Raw genomic sequence first — 22,999 nt, 5'->3', positions numbered from 1 at the left:
TTGGGTTACATGGCGCTCCGGCCACGTTCCAGAGGTTGATGGACTTAGTGCTGGAACCCCACCAGGCGTATGCATCAGCGTACCTTGATGACATCATTATTTACAGCTCCGATTGGCAGACCCACTTGGAACAGGTACAAGCGGTGGTGGACGCGCTTCGAACAGCCGGATTGACAGCCAATCCCAAGAAATGTGCGTTGGGACTCACGGAAGCCCGCTACTTGGGCTACGTAATAGGCCAAGGAGTGATTAAGCCCCAAATTAACAAGGTTGAGGCGATCCAGAAGTGGCCTAGACCCCTGACCACGAAGCAGGTTAGGGCCTTTCTGGGTATCGTGGGGTACTACAGGAGGTTTGTAAAAGATTTTGCGGGACTATCAGCCCCCTTGACGGACCTTCTCAAAGGCAAGAAGTCCGTCATGGTGCGTTGGACTCCGCAGGCCGAGGACTCCTTCCGGGCCCTGAAGGGGGTCCTGTGCGGACAGCCCGTTCTTGTAAACCCTGATTTCCGGAAGGAGTTCATAGTACAGACTGACGCCTCGGAGGTCGGCCTGGGGGCAGTGCTGTCTCAGGTGGTTCAGGGGGAGGAACACCCCGTCACCTTCTTAAGTAGGAAGCTCACCCCTCCCGAGCGGAATTATAGCGTAGTGGAGAAGGAGTGCCTGGCGATTAAGTGGGCCTTGGAGTCCCTACGCTATTACCTGCTGGGGCGTCAGTTTCGCTTGGTGACGGATCACTCTCCACTGGTCTGGATGAGGTCCGCCAAGGAACGGAATGCCTGGGTTACCCGGTGGTTCCTTTCACTGCAGAACTTCCGGTTTACGGTTGAACACCGGGCCGGTAGGTTGCAGGGCAACGCCGATGCCTTGTCCCGCGGCCCGTGTTTGCTGGCAGGAGTTCAACCCCGCACGCTTGAACTGAGGGGGGGGTATGTGAGACTGTGACCGGGGTTATCTATGACGGCCGGTATGTCTCACCCCGGTTGTGCTCACTCCATGATAGAAAATAACTCCACTCCAGGGTTAATCCTGTTTCCCTACAGGTTTAAGGAAGGGTTAAAAGGAAACAGGAACGAGGGCAGGTGTGCCGGGTGTGAGGGAGTGATCACATCTCCCTGAGTTCTCTGCCGGAAAGGCACATATGTACTATTATGGACTTTGCTTTGGATAATAAACCGTGTCCTGTGAACCTTGGTGCCTGGATCCCGTGTCTTCTTCAGCGCAGCCGACGACGCTACCTCACACAATGAATACTGACAGCAGGAACAATGGAAAGTCAGGGAGCATTCTGTGCATCCAGACGCTGTGACCTTCTCTAGCCAGAAATCACATGACTGTCTGTCACTCATAACATATCCATGACAGCAGCACCTGCAACTGCTGATTTCTGAGGTAACACATTTCCCTACCTGTCTTATCACAGGAGCACCGTATTTCTATTACCTGTCTAGCCCTCTGACCTCATCCTAAATATTGTCAGTGATATATGATCCCCTGGAGCTCCTATGTCAATTATTTGATTTATGATGAGTTCAGAGGGCTAGAGACAAAGAAGCTAGACTTGTTCCTGTGATAAAACAGTCAGGGAAATATGTTACCTCAGAAAACAGCAGCTATGAGCCCCTGCCATGTCATACATGTATTCTGTTATAAGTGATTTATGCTATCTTTCCTGCCCAGGAGCTGTGGTATGTGCCGATTATAAACTGTAGTAGCTCTGCATAGTCGAACACAGTAAATAAAACTATAATTGAGCCCAATTATAGCATTGTCTCAGCACAGGAACATTTTTTTAACACATCCAAATATAGAATTTATTATTATTCCAAGATCTATTGATTAAAAGGTACTTTTTTCACGGGACAACCTCTTTAATGAATCATTCCCAATGAGTTTAGTGAAGCTGTTCGATATATTAAGGCTCATATGTTTGATACAGAAAAGCAGAAGACACCAAAATAACAGAATACAAATTTAGCAAGAAAAAAAACGGATACAACATTGAATGCCAAACAATGCCAAGGCACAATTAATGGCACTGTTTGTTCAATGTGAAACAAAGGACAAAATAAAACTAACCAGTGATTAATTAGAAATTAGACTCACCAGTCCCCAAAGCTCACATGGTTTTAATTAGCCTATGATTTGTAGCTTTAATGTTTAAAAAGGCAAGTTTCATTTACTATTCTGTCTTCAAAATGGCAAAGACAAGAGAACTGTCTAGGCAGACCATAATCTTATCACCAAGCACAAGCAGTTTAAAAGGAGCAAGAATATCTCCAAAGACCTTGGCATCCTGGCTTAAACATTATGAAATATTATCCAGAGTCTTTCAGGATATGGTGGAAAGAGAAACATTATAGGAAAAACCTTTCTTTTAAAAGTTGGGTCAAAATGTGGCAAAGAAACCTTTTAAATGAAATTTAGGTTTTGCTGTAGGTATCTGGAGTGATGATTTATACCATACGCAGCACAATAAACTAAACAGAGCTCTATGGGTGAAAGCCAAGAATTATGCCGCTGTTTATAGAAAGGTATAAAAAAGTGATTGAACGTTGCTAAATGTTACATAGACAAAATACAATCATTCCATGGTATTGTTCTATGGATAGGTAAAACCTAATTAGAGATTTTTTTTTGGGCAGTGCATACCTATGTTGTATTTATAAATTAAATGAAACTTTAAAAAAAAAGAAAAAAAAAACTGCACCCTATCTACAGTGAAACATGATGGAGGATCCATAATCTTATGGGGCTGTTTTCCTGGGCTTGAGGCCTTGTATATGTTATAGAAACAATGAAATCAGAAAATTATCAAAGCATTATAGAATAAAATCTGCTCCCAAGTGTAAGAAAAAGAGGTTTAAGTTGAGCAAAATAGGTTGTATAACACGGTGATAATAATAATAAAACATTGTATTTATATAGCGCCAACAAATTCTGCAGCAATTAGGCAGGGATATATACAAATAAAATAAAAACAATATAAACTAACACATAGTTTATAAGTTACTGGAGGAGGGAGGACCCTGTTCACAAGCTTACAATATATAAGAAAATAGGGGGGACACAATAGGTAGAATATGCTTGTTATGTATGGTCCAGCCATCATTATAGGGATTTTCATATAAAGCTGCATGATCCGGTCACCAGCCAGTATCAGTCTAAGTGCAGTTACCAAATGAAACTGGGTACATGGAGGATGTGGAGACAGATGAATAGGAGGAAGCAGAATATGATTAACATTTAGAAGGAGGGAACAAGGGAGAGTGAGGTTAGTGAGTTGAGGTGATAGGCCTGATTATAGAGATGTGTTTTTAAAGCATGCTTAAAAACATGGGGACTGGATATTATTTGGATCATTTGGGGGAGTGCATTCCAGAACACTGGTGCAGCACTAAAGAAGTCTTGGAGACGGGAGTAGAAGATTTGGATTAAAGAGGATGATAGATGGAGGGCTTGGGTAGGGTGATAGGCAGAGATAAGGTAAGAGACGTAAAGTGGTGCTGAACTGTGGAGCGCTTTGTGAATGAGAGTGCTAAGCTTGTAATGTATTTTGTAGCAGATAAGCAGCCAGTGCAATGATTGGCACAAGGTGGAGGCATTTTTGAAGCAGCTGGACAGAAATATGACCCTGGCTGCTATATTCGGAATGGATTGGTTAGAGGGATACCAATCTGCACAGAATTACAGTAGTCCAGATGAGAATGAATAAGAGCGACAGTTAGTGATTTTGCGGTTTCAAAAGTGAGAAAAGGTCGGATTCTGGAGATATTTTTAAAGATGCAGGTGACATGAGCAAGTTAATGATTGGATATAGGGAATAAAGGAAAGATCTGTGTCAAATATGACCCCAAGACAGTGAGTGTGCCGCTTGGGACTTATGGTTGTTCCACCAAAGATAATTGAAATATCAGGAATAGGTCAGTTTGTAGAGGAAGAAAACTTGAGAAGTTCAGTTTTGGAGATATTCAATTTTAGATAGAGCCGGGATGACATCATGTTAGAGACAGCAAACAGACAATCCCTAGTATTTTGTATTAAGGTTGGGTGATGTCAGGAGAAGAGGTGTATACTTGGGTGTCATCAGCACAGACATGATACTGGAAACCAAATCTGCTGATGGTTTGAGATGACTCAGAGCACACATTCAAAGGTACTGAAGAGTGGATAAGAAGGAACTGGCCAGTGATGAGTCCAGATCTCAAACCATTTGATCATCTTTGTAGAAAGCTAAGACCTGCTACTAAACAAAAGAACCGTGAGAGAATTTTAGTGGAATAAAATACCAGCCGACTGGCGCAAGAAGCTCACAGGTGGCTACAGAAAATTTGGAGGCTGTCATTGTTGCCAATGATAGATAGCTTCAGTCCATCCTTATCTATCTTTTCAAATAATAGCATGTAGGTTAAGAGATATTTATTGATTTTATTTGGACATGTCATTGAAACATTATAATGAGACCCACTTGCAACATAGCCATTTATTTCTGAAGATGTTGCCAATAATATTGACCACTAATGCATGTATGAAGCTGAAGGTATCTATTGACATATGAGTGATTATGTCAATCTTACCAGGGTTCTGTGGTCAATGTCATCGGTAATCTGGTGTTGATACAAATATATTCTAGTTACATTAATCTTATTCCTGACTATCAGCTATAATAACTAAGATTGTTATGTTGAACGTCAATACATTGTATTTAGTAAGTTTCATTTAGTGCAATTATTTAAGCTTTACTTTTTATTTCAAGATGGCAAAGGTCTGATACCCATGAGACCAGCAGCTGCGTCCATTTTTTTTTTTTAATAGTCCACTGAATAGGAAAGAGCAGTCCTATACAGATAAAAAAAATTGGTTATCCAGATTAAGGGCAAAGCGACAATGTTTGGGGCGTTTGTCAGGTAAATTGAGGCCTATGTCTAAAGGCTGGTTTACATGCTGAGACATCGCTAGCGATGTCGCTAGCCATCACACCCGCCCCTGTCATTTGTGCGTCACGGGCAAATCTCTGCCCGTGGCGTACAAAATCGATAGTACCCGTCACTTGGACTTACCATCCTAGCGACATCGCCCTGGCTGACAAACAGCCTCCTTTCTAAGGGGGCGGTTCGTGCGGCGTCACAACGACGTCACACGGCAGGCGTCCAATAGATGCGGAGGGGCGGAGATCAGCCGCAGGAAAGTCACGCCCACCTCGTTGCCGGAGGACGCAGGTACCGTGCTGTTCGTCGTTCCTGGGGTGTCACACGTAGTGATGTGTGCTGCCTCAGGAACGACGAACAACCTGCATCCAGAACGAGCAACGATATTTTGAAAATGAACGGCGTGTCAACGATCAACGATTAGGTGAGTATTTTTGATCGCTAGCAGTCGCTCGTATGTTTCACATGCAGCGACGTCGCTAACGAGGCCGGATGTGCGTCACGAATTCCATGACCCCAACGACATCTCGTTAGCGATGTTGTTGCGTGTTAAGAGGCCTTAAGTTTAGCAGATGCGCCAGGAGTTTTTGCAGAGCATGCACAAATTACTTGTAAAATGATACAAATGCTAATCAAACTCACTAAACGCTCAGTCCCAATTTTGACTCTTTGCTGGGTTGAAATCTCTTTTTTATGTAGCCCTTAGGGGCATGGAACTGATACCTGAAAATATTTTCCATTTGTTTGAAGCTTATAAACTGTATGTCAAATATATTGTCTTCACAGAACCTGTGCATGGACCCCAAAATGTAGAGCTGGTGGATATCAGGGCTCGCCAACTGACACTGCAATGGGAACCTTTTGGCTACACTGTAACCCGATGTCATAGTTATAATTTAACACTACACTATAGCTACCAACTAGGAGAGGAGCGAGTGGAAACGGAGGAGCTGATTCTAACATCAAGTCATTACACCTTGCGGGGTCTACGGCCTCACACCGCTGTGTACCTGAAACTTGCACTCAGCAACCCTGAAGGGAGAATGGAGAGTGGGGAGGTTGTAGTACACACTGAGGAAGATGGTGAGTAGTAACCACAATAGAAGTATATTGTTGACTATCAATTTGTAGATAACTATGATATGTCAGGGACCCTCATGCCATTGGTGTGACTGGTTCAGCCACACAGGGGCCCAAGTGAAAAGGGGGCCCATTTTTACTTTCAAAGCTGCAAGCAGTTAAATAAAACTAATGAAATATTGTACTGCAAAGGAGCCCATAAAGGTGCCATCTTCTATTGTTGTCCACTACTTTAAGATGTATATTGCAAAAAGCCATTGGACATGTATAAATGATATTTAACTGATAGTTAGTAACAGATATTATCTGCCCCTTCAGTGCCTGGCCCCATTCCTTTAGAGTCCATACAGGGAGGACCTTTTGAGGAGAAGATTTACCTACAGTGGAAAGCTCCCAATGAGACCAATGGAGTCATCTCCATGTATGAGGTACAAAACGAGTGGTCATTGCTAACAGTTTTTCTATAATTCTTCTATAATTTTCACTATACTCGCAGAATGCCTTTGTGCTGTAACCATACCTCCTTTATTGTATCTCCTTCCCATAGATCTCATACAAGGCTGTAGGTTCTCTAGATCCAAGTGCTGAGCTGGCAAATCAAAAAGGTCGGATCTTCAAACTGCGCAATGAGACTCATCATCTGTTTGTTGGGTTGTATCCAGGTTCCACCTATTCATTCACTATAAGAGCCAGTACTAGCAAGGGCTTTGGACCACCCGTCACCACCCGCATAGCTACAAAAATTGCAGGTTTCAAACTATTTTATCTGATGAATTTTCCATGTAATATTAGGTAACTTTTACTGTTTTTGATCTTTGCAAAATCTCTACTTTTCTAACAAATGCTTTCTGTAAACTGCCCTCACAGCTCCTTCTCTCACTGATTCAGAAGCTGAGGCCCCTTTGAATGAAACAGAAACCACAATTACAGTTTGGTTGAAACCAGCACAATCCCGGGGAGCTCCCGTAAGGTAAATACTCACGAATAGTGGCAAGAAAATTAAACTTCCAAAATTCAAAAGCATTATCTTTTATCTATCTGAGCTAAGGGGCACATCCCATAAAGTAAGGATCATAGCCTTACTGAACAGAAGGAGAATTTTGGCTTCCATTTCATTAATGCTCTTGGGTTTGCACCACCTTCTTCGACTCTCATCAAGAATTTTCTATAGAGTTTTTTTAGGCAACTTTGAAGGCCACTCCAGAATCTTCTAGGACTTCTTCTGAAACCAAGCTGTGGTGGAGTTGAGATATGCTTGGAATTGTTGTCAGATTGGAAGCACTATGACTGCTATGAGTCAGCTTCTTCACTGGAAATATGACATTCTCTTCTACAGTTTCTTGACACCACTTAGAATTCACCTTTTCCTCCACATGCTGCAGGCTCTCTCTGCCAGATGAAGCATAGCAGCCCCAGAAGATCACTAAGCCACCACCCTGGTTCACCCTAGGCATCATCAAGCCAATGATTTGTTGCACCATATACAATTGTGTTCTTTTCAGAACATGTTTTTTCATCATCACTCATTTCAGAGTAAAGCATAAATGTTTTCAATAATGCAATTGATATCTGATTCATGCTACCCATAGCTCAGGCAGCATAAATAATTTGACAGGTTCCCTTTAAAGAGAACCAACCACCATGATTTTGCTATATGAAGTAAAGGCAGTGCCATACTGGCACTAAGATTCTATATCCAAGCATACCTTTTGTTGAAAAATGGTTGGTTGCTGTAATATCTTTAATCAAATTTGCAGAAATGCACTGCACCTTTGATTGGCGTGTGCTTTAGAGGCATTCCTTTGTGGGTCGGGTCCTTAGGGTATATTGCTCTTCCTGTCTTTTGTATTGCATGCCCCCTTTTTTATATATATCATGCCATGCCCCCATTGCTGCTGTTCACAGAGTGTGTGTCTTTGATTAAAGATATTTCAGCAACCAAGCATCCCATCTTTCAACAAAAGGTATGCCTGGATTCAGTATCATGCCAGTATGGCCATGCCCTTACTTTATGTAGCAAAATCCTGGTTGTTGGCTCTCTTTAAGTTCTATCCTGTCTCTGAATCAACAGTCCTAAAGGGTTCTTCGACTTAGCTATAAAAGTCTCATGAAACAGGACGATACGGTGTCTTTATTCCATAAATGGCCCCCTTTCTCTGTATACTTTTGTAAATCAAGTACTAATGCTTGTTTTTTAATTTACGATCTCAATAATATTACACGGTATCCGCTCTTGTCCTGAGAACGGTTTCAGTTTTCCAGCGTGTGGACATCTATAAACCATTTCTAGCTAAGTAAGCACACAATACGACAGCCTCATCAATCTTTGATGAGCAGCTGGCCTTTCATACTTTTCTAGAAACTAATCCAAGCAATACATATCCTAAAAATGTAATGATAGTTAATGAGCCCTGTCCTGTTATCTTTTCCTGCTTATAGCTACACTCTGTTACCCCTTTAATCCACCAATGAATGTATTTTTTTTTTTTATTGTCCTTCTTTTACAGTGTTTACCAACTAGTGGTGAAAGAGGAAAGGAACCAGAGGTCAGGGAGGGCTGCAGATGGCAGCGGATGCTTTCCAATACCTGTCAGTTACAGAAATGCCTCGGTTATGGAGTCCCCCCATTATTTTGCGGCAGAGCTAAAACCTACACAATTGGCATCTTCACAGCTCTTTACGGTCGGAGACAACAGGACCTACAATGGATATTGGAATCCACCACTTTCACCTATGAAGAGTTACAGCATTTATTTCCAGGCTTTGAGCACTGCAAATGGGGTATATATACATCTTATATAATAATCTACTCATTGTTTCAAGGGTAAATACAGGTTTGGGTAGGCACTTCTGCTATGTGACCTAACATTAGGTGGTCATCATGCCACCTTCTCAAGGGTGGTGTAAACCTATATCACAAAGGCAAATGCAATCATGTAAAAAAAAGTTAACAAATCTGTCTCAAGGGTCTCATTTCATCTCTCTAAGGAGGAATAAGAAAGAAGAAAAGGGTATAGGCATTCTACTGTTCCAGTTTGGTTGTGGTTTAGAAAAGTCAATAAATATCAGAGCATGGTCCTATTTTTTTCCTTACACCATTTCACTATTACAGTACAGGCATAATTATTTGTTTTTTCATCTTACCAAGTATACATGATAATGTGACAGAGCATACCATAGTGTACAGTAAAACATCTCCAGAAGACCACCTGCTTCACCGGACCACTATTTTACCCAGACTAGATTTTCTTAGAGTAGCAGTTTCATCATATACTATATACAGTGCCTACAAGTAGTATTCAACCCCCTGCAGATTTAGCAGGTGTACACATTCGGAATTAACTTGGCATTGTGACATTTGGACTGTAGATCAGCCTGGAAGTGTGAAATGCACTGCAGCAAAAAAGAATGTTATTTATTTTTTTTTTCTTAAATTGTGAAAAGTTTATTCAGAGGGTCATTTATTATTCAACCCCTCAAACCATCAGAATTCTGTTTGATTCCCCTAAAGTATTAAGAAGTATTTCAGGCACAAAGAACAATGAGTCTCACATGTTTGGATTAACCCTCCGTCACATACAATATCGGTTCTAACGAGTTCACATACAATGTGACTGTCAGGCGCAGGCTAGAAAAATACCTATAATATCTAATGTTTGCAATTTCAGTGCTCTAAAAGTGATCAGTGACCTTCATAGGGATGTAATAAAAGAGACTACACATAATCAGGTGCAAAAAATCCCCATTTACTTAACATAAAACTAATAAATCTGAAATACAAACATTTCAAAACTCCCGCCAAATAATCCCCATGTGCCTGTCAGGCCTATTGTATGTGACGGAGGGTTAATTACCTCTTTTTCCAGCCTTTTCTGACTAATTAAGACCCTCCCCAAACTTATGAACAGCACTCATACTTGGTCAACATGGGAAAGACAAAGGAGCATTCCAAGGCCATCAGAGACAAGATCGTGGAGGGTCACAAGGCTGGCAAGGGGTACAAAACACTTTCCAAGGAGTTGGGCCTACCTGTCTCCACTGTTGGGAGCATCATCCGGAAGTGGAAGGCTTATGGAACTACTGTTAGCCTTCCACGGCCTGGACAGCCTTTGAAAGTTTCCACCCGTGCTGAGGCTAGGCTTGTCCAAAGAGTCAAGGCTAACCCAAGGACAACAAGGAAGGAGCTTCGGGAAGATCTCATGGCAGTGGGGACTTTGGTTTCAGTCAATACCATAAGTAACGTACTCCACCGCAATGGTCTCCGTTCCAGACGAGCCCGTAAGGTACCTTTATTTTCAAAGCGTCATGTCAAGGCTCGTCTACAGTTTGCTCATGATCACTTGGAGGACTCTGATACAGACTGGTTCAAGGTTCTCTGGTCTGATGAGACCAAGATCGAGATCTTTAGTGCCAACCACACACGTGACGTTTGGAGACTGGATGGCACTGCATACGACCCCAAGAATACCATCCCTACAGTCAAGCATGGTGGTGGCAGTATCATGCTGTAGGGCTGTTTCTCAGCCAAGGGGCCTGGCCATCTGGTCCGCATCCATGGGAAGATGGATAGCACGGCCTACCTGGAGATTTTGGCCAAGAACCTCCGCTCCTCCATCAAGGATCTTAAGATGGGTCGTCATTTCATCTTCCAACAAGACAACGACCCAAAACACACAGCCAAGAAAACCAAGGCCTGGTTCAAGAGGGAAAAAATCAAGGTGTTGCAGTGGCCTAGTCAGTCTCCTGACCTTAACCCAATTGAAAACTTGTGGAAGGAGCTCAAGATTAAAGTCCACATGAGACACCCAAAGAACCTAGATAACTTGGAGAAGATCTGCATGGAGGAGTGGGCCAAGATAACTCCAGAGACCTGTGCCGGCCTGATCAGGTCTTATAAAAGACGATTATTAGCTGTAATTGCAAACAAGGGTTATTCCACAAAATATTAAACCTAGGGGTTGAATAATAATTGACCCACACTTTTATGTTGAAAATGTATTAAAATTTAACTGAGCAACATAACTTGTTGGTTTGTAAGATTTATGCATCTGTTAATAAATCCTGCTCTTGTTTGAAGTTTGCAGGCTCTAACTTATTTGCATCTTATCAAACCTGCTAAATCTGCAGGGGGTTGAATACTACTTGTAGGCACTGTATACTGGAATGGACACCTTCTTTAATAGGCAACCATTCTAGAATATAATTTGTAATGGGATTTTGGATGGTTGTCTTTAAAGAGGTTTCCTGTGTACCTGTAAAGCCTGTAAGGCATGTTCTTTTAAAGGTTAACATCGCCATGGTCAATGATGATATATATGTTATTACTAGAAGGTGGCCCGATTCTACGCATCGGGTATTATAGAATTTACGTATTGTGTAGTTCATGTATGATTTTTGTTATATATATATATATATATATATATATATATATATATATAGATGTTGTTGTGTGTAGTTACCAAGTGTTTGTGTAGGGCGCTGTACATGTTCTGAGTGTCGCGGGGGGTGAGAGCGGTGTTGTATGTGTGTTGCGTGTGTTGCGTTGTTTGTGGAGCGCTGTGTGTCTGTAGCGTTGTGTGTGTGTGTGTGTGTGTTGTGCGGTTTGTGTGTGTGTGGTGTGTTTTGGGGGAGGTATATTTTGAGCAATGTGTGTGTTGTGCAGCATGTGCGTATATTTGTGTGTGCAGCGTTGTCTGTGTGTGTGGGTGTCTGTGTAGGGCGTTGTTTGTGATTCCTAGTGTGTGTGTGTTGTGCAGTGCGCGTGTGTGTGTGTGTTGGGGGGAGGTGTGCACCTCCCATCGTGCTCCATCCCCCATGCTGCGCACCCCCCATCGTGCTGCATCCCCCATGCTGCGCACTCCCAAACGTGCTCCATCCGCCATGCTGCGCACTCCCAAACGTGGTCCATCCGCCATGCTGCGCACTCCCAAACGTGCTCCATCCGGCATGCTGCGCACTCCCAAACGTGCTCCATCCGCCATGCTGCGCACTCCCAAACGTGCTCCATCCGCCATGCTGCGCACTCCCAAACGTGCTCCATCCGCCATGCTGCGCACTCCCAAACGTGCTCCATCCGCCATGCTGCGCACTCCCAAACGTGGTCCATCCGCCATGCTGCGCACTCCCAAACGTGCTCCATCCGCCATGCTGCGCACTCCCAAACGTGCTCCATCCGCCATACTGCGCACTCCCAAACGTGCTCCATCCGCCATACTGCGCACTCCCCATCGTGCACCATCCGGCATGCTGCGCACTCCCAAACGTGCTACATCCGTCATGCTGCGCACTCCCAAACGTGCTCCATCCGTCATGCTGCGCACTCCCAAACGTGCTCCATCCGCCATGCTGCGCACTCCCAAACGTGCTCCATCCGCCATGCTGCGCACCCCCCATCATGCTCCATCCGCTTGGGAGTGCGCAGCATGCCGGATGGTGCACGATGGGGAGTGCGCAGTATGGCGGATGGAGCACGTTTGGGAGTGCGCAGTATGGCGGATGGAGCACGTTTGGGAGTGCGCAGCATGGCGGATGGACCACGTTTGGGAGTGCGCAGCATGGCGGATGGACCACGTTTGGGAGTGCGCAGCATGGCGGATGGAGCACGTTTGGGAGTGCGCAGCATGGCGGATGGAGCACGTTTGGGAGTGCGCAGCATGGCGGATGGAGCATGATGGGGGGTGCGCAGCATGGCGGATGGAGCACGTTTGGGAGTGCGCAGCATGGCGGATGGAGCACTTTTGGGAGTGTGCAGCATGGCGGATAGAGCACGATGGGGAGTGCGCAGCATGGCGGATGGAGCACGTTTGGGAGTGCGCAGCATGGGGGATGGAGCACGTTTGGGAGTGTGCAGCATGGCGGATAGAGCACGATGGGGAGTGCGCAGTATGGCGGATGGAGCACGTTTGGGAGTGCGCAGCATGGCGGATGGAGCACGTTTGGGAGTGTGCAGCATGGCGGATAGAGCACGATGGGGAGTGCGCAGCATGGCGGATGGAGCACGTTTGGGAGTGCGCAGCATGGGGGATGCAGCACGATGGGGAGTGCGCAGTATGGCGGATGGAGCACGTTTGCTCAGCCTCTCTCCTTCCAGCCTCCCTCAGCATCAGCCTCCCCCTCCCAGCTTTCCCCAAGATCAGCCTCTCTGCTCCCAGCCTCCTCCAGCACGCCGTGCTCCTCTGCCGACACTCACCCACACCCGATCGCATCCACTCACCCACACAACCGATCGCATCCACTCACCCACACAACCGATCGCATCCACTCACACACACAACCGATCGCATCCACTCACACACACAACCGATCGCATGCACTCACACACACAACCGATCGCATCCACTCACACACACAACCGATCGCATCCACTCACACACACCCGATCGCATACACTCACACACACAGACACTGACGATATTGCACATACGCGCTGATACTCACAACATCCGGGGATATCACATGCTTCTGGCCATGTGATCCTCCGTCAGGTCCTGGAAGCTCACAGCACAATATCGCCGCCGAGAAGCAAGCGATATCCCAGGATGTTGTGAGTATTTGGATGCGATGTGATGTGTGAGGTATGTGTGAGTGTGATCTGATTTGTGTGTGTGTGCTGTTATGTTATGTATGTTCCGCAGCTGCAGGACCTTGATGTGTGGATGCGATGTGATGTGTGTGTGAGGTGTGTATGAGAGTGAGTGTGAGCCGGTGTACACTGGTAACTATGATACACATCGGGTAACTAAGGGACCTTAGTTACCCGATGTGTATAATGGTTACCAGCTTTCACGGCCTCCGTTAAGATCCCAGCATCGCAAGGTTATGTGTGGCGCTGCCGGGATCCTGACAGAGCCGGTGTAGAAGCAAGCGATATCCCAGCATGTTGTGATGTGTGAGGTGTGTGTGGATGTGATGTGTGGATGTGATGTGTGAGGTGTGTGTGTGAGAGTGAGTGTGATCTGATGTGTGTGTGTACTCACCTGGGAATCGGAGCCCCGTGTCAGTTAGGCCAGAGCGAGCGTGCATTGCGTGAGGGGGGCGGGGCCTGCAGAGAGCCGGGGCGAGAGGCCAATCCGTGTGGGGGGGCGGGGCCATGGCGAGCCCAGCGGCCAATCAGCTTTGTGTCACCGTAAGGACACAATTTCGGAGCATGACAGACAGACAGATAGACAGACAGATAGACAGACAGACAGACAGACAGACAGAATAAGGCAATTATATATATAGATAATATATTGTGTACAAAGATAAGCTGATAAGCTAGTGAGGGGTAAAACTAAATAACACATTTCTTTTATCTTCTTTTCTTTCTGTTTTGCTTAAGCAATAATTATTATTACATGTTAATATTATTTAAAGTGGCTCATTCTGCAAAGTGGTACATACACTTATACAATGAAATGCACAAATTACAGCCGGATGGAGTAGATGCGTTTAGTTATGCAAAGAGAGGCTACAAAGCTATGCTCTCGTTCAAGGGCACCGTGTTTTCTTCTACAATGTAAGGCATGCACTAGACTAGCTGAAGGCATGTAAATTGATGAGAACTCTGGCTTACAAAGAGGGACTTGGGCAAGAAATTAAAAATTGATCCCCTACCTAAGAGAGGCATTTGAAATTTCAGCGTGACTTACTCTATTTTATTTTAGTATAAAACCATTTTTATTAAGAAAATATTTTAGAAACGAGAATAGAAAAATGAGTTTGGGAATGTAGAAGTGAAGGGTCAAGGCATAGAAAGCAGTGAATGGTGGGCTGATTTTAAAGACGACTAGATTAGTGGAAATTATAACTTTTTCATGAGAATGTTAGTCACTGTTGGAGCGTACAACAGTAGTAGTCATCTGAGCAGGTTACAGGGTGTACATTATATTACTCAGATTCAGTCTATGGCTTGTTTCTACCTCTCAGGAGATACCATAGATGACGGAACACTTGCATTCACTTATTATTACAGCTATAGTCGTATGTAGACAGACAATTAAGCAGTATATCAGTTTTGTTATCCCCCCATTTATTATACTAAAGATGGTGACGGTGCTTGTGTAGTCATCTCTTTCCTAAGCCAACTGTTATCCACTGATTTAGGTTGAGAGAGTTGGAATCTGCCATGTTGATCTTTAAGTCCAACCGGTGGACAGTAGAAGCTGAGCAGATTGATAATAACTTTGTATAACTAGTAAACTTTTAATTTTAACTTTTATTCATTCTGGGTTTAGAAGTCCAATGGGCAATCCTAGGCAATAAGTGACACTATGTATAAATGTGCCAAAGCAGAAAACTGTCAATCAGTTGGGCCGTCCACTGGACTCCCAAACTTAGATGAAAAAAATGAAAAAGTTATACTGAATTTTTCTCAGGACAACTGTACATCAATCTATTCAGCTCCTCTTGCTCTATATACCCTACTGTCCACAGACTGGATTGTATATTCATATAGTAAAATGGTGACCCGAACCAGCTCATTTTCAGTATAAGTGGAAGTGCTAGCTACAGATTCCTAAAGGTCTGATTATAAGAGTCAATAGCAGAAGGCTACAAAAGTTGTAGTAAACCAAGAGATTAGCAGAAGGTGAGGTAAAGTATTTACTAACTGGATAAAAAAGAACATTGAAGCGTATGTCATGGCATGAGAAAGTATAAACAATGGAGGAGCAAAAGCGCAATATGGTCTAACTTGGTGAAAAATGGGGTACAGATGGTAGTGGTGCATGATACACAACACTGTATGGGTATATAACATAAGCTACTGAAGACACATGGGGAAATGAAGAGATAAATCGGAAAGAAGTGTGCTAGTTCTATGCTGCTGTGGAAGATGATCCACGATGAAGAATTCCAGAACACATGAATAGAGAAAATGCAGTTTATTTGATGCGTTTTGAAACTGTCCAACCTCTTTTTCAGGAGAAACCACAATCCTCAATAATTGTGGTTTCTCCTGAAGAAGTTAGATAGCTTGGAAATGCATCGAATAAACCGCATTTCCTCTATTCATTTGCCCTGGACTCACTGATCATCTTCCACAGCAGCAAAGAGCTAGCACACTTCTTTCTGATTTATCATGCCATGAGAAAGTACATATCAAATAGACAGTAAAGAAATAAGACCTCAAATGCCAATAGAACATAAGAATTGACAAATACATTATGGTAACTTTTTGTGTTCTTTTTTTACAGGAAACTAAAATCAGCTGTGTCCGGCTAGCCTCAAAAGGTGAATATTTTTTATTTAATAAAAATAATTGGTAAATAAAATACACTATATTCTAAAAATAAAACCTGAAAACTATGAAAGTTAACACAAAACAAGATTTAGGTTCTCAATTTTTCAGGGGCCATTTTGAAAATGAGAGGGCAATGTGATTGGTTGCTTCTTTAATCTTCCCCCGTACTAGTTTTTATAATTAACTCCCTATATCGTTTTATCATAATTAGTCATGTGTGGTTCCGGACTGTAAGAGAACCCGTGCACCAACCCTGGGCCCATATTTATCAGGATCAGGCCAATTGGTTAATAAAAAAAAATCAAAGAAAATAAGAGTAAAGCAAGCGCTGCATACTTACCAGTCTCCGAGTGGCTGTGTACACCTCTTCTGGGGCCACTCACTCTACTCCCGAGGCCGCTCATTATCATCATGCATATGCACTGCTTTCCCCCATCAGCATTCCCAGTGTCTCTGATTGGCTGCAGTCAGACGGCATCCCCACCCTGTGTGACAGTCTGACTGCTTTCAATCATACATGCTGTCTGCATCTAGATTTGTGAAAAAAAGTAAATTACAAAAATTGACTTATAGTCCCCCATATTATGATACCCATCCATGATAAAGCATATTGCTACAGGCTGTAAACCTCAGCTGTGCACATTATCTTGGCGATGTATCAAAACAAGAAGACCTACATGCGGCTTTTGTTTTAATTATTCAGATAAATAATTTTTAAAAAACGGTTTGTGGTCCCTCTAATTTTGATGCCCAGCCATGATAAAGCCAACAGCTGGGAGCTGATATCCTCAGGCTGGGGAGGCCCATGGGTATTGAGCCCCTTCCCAGCCTAAAACTAGCAGCCCACAGCCACCCTGGATTGTCACATCTATTAGATGCGACAATCCCGGTCTTTTCCAGGCTCATCCCTATTGCCCTAATGTGATGGCAATCGGAGTAATAAGGGTTTAATGACAGCTCACAGCTACTATTAAGCCCTAGATTATTAATGGGAGGCGTTTATGAGATCCCTCCATTACTAATCTATAAGTGAAAAGAAATAAACACAAACACCGTAAAAATCTTTTTCATGGAGACTGGTAAGTATGAAGCGCTTGCTCATGTATTTAATGGGTTTAAATACGACAGAGGCAGTTTATCTTCACCCATATGTTGAAACTCATTCAGCATATGTTTTGTCATAAGTTTAAAATTTTTTGAAGTATTATCAAACATATTTTACAGATATTCTGCACAAATATGATGGTATGCATTTGACTTGTCGACAGAGGTGAAGATTTATTCTCACTTTGCAGCCATTATTTGTACATTTGCTTAGATGAACAATTTCTAGCAGTCAACAGGATACAAAACAACAAAAACAATTCAAAAATACAAAAAAAAGAAAGAAAGCATTAAAACAAAAAAACTTCAATTTTTTTCACTGGACAAGAGATTTTGAAAGGACCTCTAACCTTGTATTTTATGTTTTATTGTATTTGCATTTAATGTGAAGGTTCACAGCAGTTTACAGCAATTTCCTAAAATTACTGTTATCCAATCACTGTCTTTACAATCAAGAGCAATTTGTGAATGTGGAAAATTCAGCAGCTTTTTAATGGTTCCTGTATTGTTCAACAGTAGAGAGGTTGTAGTACATTATGCTGTAATCACATAGAATAATATTATTTCTATAGACATCAATGATGTTTTTCACTGCACTATTTTTATATAAATCCAACAATAGTGTGGGCAGGTAGATTAATGACAAGACATCTTATTGATTTCATTCACATTCACTTCTTTGGCAATATGACCACAAGTGTAGTCATGTGTGTCTCCATTAAAAATATGGACATTTTCCTCTTTCAGCCGTGAAATACCCCTTTCAAATGTAAAAATATCAAATCATTTTTACTGATAAATTACATTAATACATTAATAAATGTTTATAGCTTTCAAATTCAGAGTTTTATAACAACTGATTAGATAATTAGATAAATGACAAGATACCATTAATCTGCAGCCACCACTAGGGGGAGCTTAAAGGGATTGTTCACTTCTATAATTTTGATGACCTATACAGTAGATAGCGTAGATCATCAATATAAAATTGGTGAAGTTTCGACACCTGACACCTGGATTGATTAGATGTTATCAGCTCTGGCAACAGCTTGATGATTATGAGTTGATCTTTGCATGGGCAAAGACCACAGTCTCCTGGGTGAAAATAATCAGGTACAAAGTATAGAGACATGCAAAGCAACCGCAATGGAAAGAACTCAAAAACATTATTAGCTAGTAGCTGTTAAAATATAAAAAGGAAAGAGTATAAATAAACACACTAGGTCTACACATTTTGAGCACTCAGGCTTTTAATTATAGAGCTATGATTAAAAGGGTTGTTCACTACTTTGACATCCAGTTCTGATTCCACATTCCACCCAGGTAAAATAAAAAGGCCTATACTCACCTTCCTCACTAGCACCGTTCCAGCAATGCAGTGATTCACGTTTTCAGGGCTCTTGTGACGTTGTGATGTTACGTGAGCTCCATGTCCAATCTGTGCCAGCTTCTGTCTTCCTGCCATCGGACCAAATGAGCAATCAACAGGAAGTGAGCACAGCCGCAGTGCTCACTTCCTGTTGATTGACTCGTTTGGTCCGAACGACACCGGTATGGGAGGTGGATATAGGCTTTTTCATTTTACCTGGGGAAAACATATGGAATCAGAAGGGGTTGTCCTAGTAGTGGACAACTCTTTTAAGAGTCTTAGTGCTTGAAACATGTAGGCCTATTGTGTTTGTTTTTATTTTTTCCTTTTGATATCTTAATGTTATTAATAAGTAATATTTTTATAGTTCTTTAGATTGAGGTTACTGGATGTCTTCCTACAAGCTACCTGTTCCTCTGTGTATACAGTTTATCTGCCTGTGGCTGGAGTGGTTAAAAGCTGAACAGTGATGGTATCGGTTGTCACACCCCACCAATCAGATATTTATGACCTCTTCTGTGAATAGGCCATCAGTAACAAAGTAGTGGAAAATACATTTACGAATTTGCAGCAAATTGTTCACTTAAGACAAAAATTAGGTAAGCTCCCTCTAGTGGTAGCTTCGGTTAGCCAGAATTTTTATTTTATCAGTTCTCTATGTAAAAGATTTAGAGCTCAATATAAGAAACATAAAGCTTCAACCACTATATAGATATAATAAAAAATTAATGAACACATTTAGTTTTAAAATTACAAAGTGTTAAAGGCTTTAAAGAGAACCTGAGAGGTTGGAGAATGTTATTAACCTGCAGAGATAGGGTTAATAGCATTATGAAGGTACTGAAAATGCGATGTTGGGACAAAATGAACTTTATTCCTCCTGGGAGCTGCCAGCTTTCAGACTGGTGTATTGGTACAGCTACAGTGATCACTCACTTTACTGTTTTAGCTGTTGGCACATTCCGGCATTTTGACTGACAACTCATGCAGCAGTGAATTAGTGCAGATCTGACTGTCAATCAAAGTGCGTGGGAACGCCTACAGCCACCACTCGCTGTATATTGAGCATTGACTGTAGCCACGCCACCACATCTGTATGTCTGAAAGCTGGTAGCTCCTGGCAGGAATACAGGTAATGTTCCTCTAGTACACTTTGAATAGAGTCCAGACACCTTCATATTGCTATTATCCTGAAGATTATTCCTATATCTGTAGGATATAGCATTATCTGACTTGACAGGTTTATATTAAAGGGAATCTATCGGCAGGATTTTACCTCCAACTTGTTTATATGTACATGTAGCTCTTGAAATGACAATTTCATCCATACTTTTAGCTAGCTGGTCTGTTTCTCTGTTTCTGAGAAATTATCATTTAAATCAATTTGCAAATGATGCTGAAGTGCTTTTGCCATGTGAAAGCACTTCTCAAGCCTCCATTCTTCTCAACTCAGGAGAGGACATATCATTGGTGCAGGTTGCACAACTGCACAGTGGCCCGAGAGGTGAGGTGGCCCATTTCTACCTCCAGAGCAGGTGGAATTGTGCATTTTGCTGAGCTCCTGGGCTGCAAAGGGCCCATGTACACTGTGTGCAGAATTATTAGGCAAATGAGTATTTTGATCACATGATACTTTTTATACATGTTGTCCTACTCCAAGCTGTATAGGCTTGAGAGGCAACTACCAATTAAGTAAATCAGGTGATGTGCATCTCTGTAATGAGGAGGGGTGTGGTGTAATGACATCAACACCCTATCTGAGGTGTGCTTAATTATTAGGCAACTTCCTTTCCTTTGGCAAAATGGGTCAGAAGAGAGATTTGACGGTCCCTGAAAAGTCCAAAATTGTGAGATGTCTTGCAGAGGGATGCAGCAGTCTTGAAATTGCCAAACTTTTGAAGTGTGATCACCGAACAATCAAAAGTTTCATGGCAAATAGCCAACAGGGTCGCAAGAAGCGTGTTGGGCAAAAAAGGCGCAAAATAACTGCCCATGAATTGAGGAAAATCAAGCGTGAAGCTACCAAGATGCCATTTGACACCAGTTTGGCCATATTTCAGAGCTGCAACGTTACTGAAGTATGAAAAAGCACAGAGTGTGCCATACTCAGGGACATGGCCAAGGTAAGGAAGGCTGAAAAACAACCACCTTTGAACAAGAAACATAAGATAAAAAGTCAAGACTGGGCCAATAAATATCTAAAGATTGATTTTTCAAAGGTTTTATGGACTGATGAAATGAGAGTGACTCTTGGTGGGCCAGATGGATGAGCCAGAGGCTGGATTAGTAAAGGGCAAAGAGCTCCACTCTGACTCAGATGCCAGCAAGGTGGTGTTGGGGTACTGGTATGGGCTGGTATCATCAAAGATGAACTTGTGGGACCTTTTCGGGTTGAGGATGGAGTGAAGCTCAACTCCCAGACCTACTGCCAGTTTCTGGAAGACAACTTCTTCAAGCAGTGTTACAGTAAGAAGTTGGTATCGTTCAAGAAAAACATGATTTTCATGCAGGACAATGCTCCATCACATGTGTTCAACTACTCCACAGCATGGCTAGCGAGTAAAGGTCTAAGAGATGAAAAAATAATGATATGGCCCCCTTGTTCACCTGATCTGAATCCCATAGAGAACCTGTGGTCCCTCATAAAATGTGAAATCTACAGAGAGGAAAAACAGTAAACCTCTCGGAACAGTGTCAGGGAGGCTGTGGTGGCTGCTGCACGCAATGTTGATCATAAACAGATCAAGCAACTGACAGAATCTATGGATGGTAGGCTGCTGAGTATCATTATAAAGAAAGGTGGCTATATTGGTCACTAATTTTTTTGGGTTTTGTTTTTGCATGTCAGAAATGTTTATTTCTAATTTTTGTGCAGTTATATTGGTTTACCTGGTGAAAATAAACAAATGAGATGGGAATATATTTGGTTTTTATTAAGTTGCCTAATAATTCTGCACAGTAATAGTTACCTGCACAAACAGATATCCTCCTAAGATAAAAAAAAACACTCCAACTTCCAAAAATATTAAGCTTTGATATTTATGAGTCTTTTGGGTTGATTGAGAACATAGTTGTTGATCAATAATAAAAAAAATCCTCTAAAATACAACTTGCCTAATAATTCTGCACACATTGTATTGTTCTTGCACAGGGGTCCTCTTCAGTCTGTGTCCGCCAGTGTCTCAGCTCTATTCCCTACTCAACATCTCCTACTGCTGCTTGAGTGACAGTTCCTTTGCTTGAAGTCACACATCAAAGAAGCTGTCAGTCAAGCATAGGGCTAGCTATCAGTATGGATAGACTAGACATTTCAAGAGCTAGATGCTCATATAAACAGTTTGGGGGGGTGAAATCCTGCCGAGAGATTCCTTTCATGCATTGTTGCTGCAGTGGATGTGGTCTATGGTCTATGTCTATAGTCTATGGTTTAATAAAGACTTGATTGTTTAACTTATCTGTACATGGTGTGAAATACAAAAAAACTAAATGCATAGATGGATTATAGAGAGATAATATCTAGCATTCTGTCCAAGTAAGCATCTTATAATGGAAATATCTTGGGTCCATGCACAAAGGTCTTTGACATATAGTTAAAACAAGTGTCTTTCAAAGCAGGACTCCTATCGGATTAATACCACAAGTAGTTTGTCATGTCTAAGAGCTTGTTTGCCTATATGTACAGTACATTACCTACATACTCGTGAAATACTTCAGCCATAGGGAACATTTCTTCCCCCGACAGGTCTCCCTTCCTACCCACATATTAGCAACTATTAAATCTCAACACTTAAATTCAGTCCAGGCACTTAAGCCTTGGTGATGTCACCAGTTCTTAGTGAATTAAAAGCACTCTCATGAATAAAGCATGCCGATAATAATACTAATAAAAAATATAGTTATAATAATTTGGAATCAGTCTACAAAATGTCTGCTTTGTGCGAAGGTCAAGTCTACTTTAACTCTGCTTTTCACAAGCTTTTCTTAAATGCAGCATAAAATATGAACCGTCAAGAAGAGAAATGTATTCAATTAATACACAGTAATTGCAATTTATTTATATGAAATTAGTTTTAGACTAAAGCCATTGAAGTAGCATTTTATACAGTAGCTGCTTTGTTTTGTTTTCTTATTACGAATTCTACATCTGCCATAAATTAATAAATGCAACACTGTCCTTTCTTCCATATTACATTTACGTAAGTATATTTCCATTTCTAACACACTTTGGAAAAACATTAATAGAATTGCTCTCAAAAAGCTGCCTCCCCGGTCTATGATAAATTATTTTTTTTTAATT

At 42.2% G+C, this 22,999-nt stretch overlaps 1 protein-coding gene across 11 annotated transcripts in view; it reads left to right on the top strand.

Moving 5' to 3' along the window:
* PTPRT (protein tyrosine phosphatase receptor type T) overlaps positions 1-22,999 on the top strand; it is a 549,351-nt gene that overhangs the window by 440,313 nt on the left and 86,039 nt on the right. For all 11 annotated transcript variants that reach the window (XM_075349848.1, XM_075349844.1, XM_075349843.1 and 8 more), the window contains exons 8-13: positions 5,714-6,010; positions 6,326-6,435; positions 6,555-6,756; positions 6,875-6,977; positions 8,515-8,788; positions 16,183-16,219. In XM_075349848.1, coding sequence (XP_075205963.1) covers positions 5,714-6,010; positions 6,326-6,435; positions 6,555-6,756; positions 6,875-6,977; positions 8,515-8,788; positions 16,183-16,219 — 1,023 coding nt within the window. The remainder of the gene's footprint in view (positions 1-5,713; positions 6,011-6,325; positions 6,436-6,554; positions 6,757-6,874; positions 6,978-8,514; positions 8,789-16,182; positions 16,220-22,999) is intronic.

This window comes from Anomaloglossus baeobatrachus, chromosome 5, assembly GCF_048569485.1.
Source record: "Anomaloglossus baeobatrachus isolate aAnoBae1 chromosome 5, aAnoBae1.hap1, whole genome shotgun sequence".
Classification (NCBI taxonomy): domain Eukaryota; kingdom Metazoa; phylum Chordata; class Amphibia; order Anura; family Aromobatidae; genus Anomaloglossus; species Anomaloglossus baeobatrachus.
This window is presented reverse-complemented; position numbering and strand designations above follow the sequence as displayed.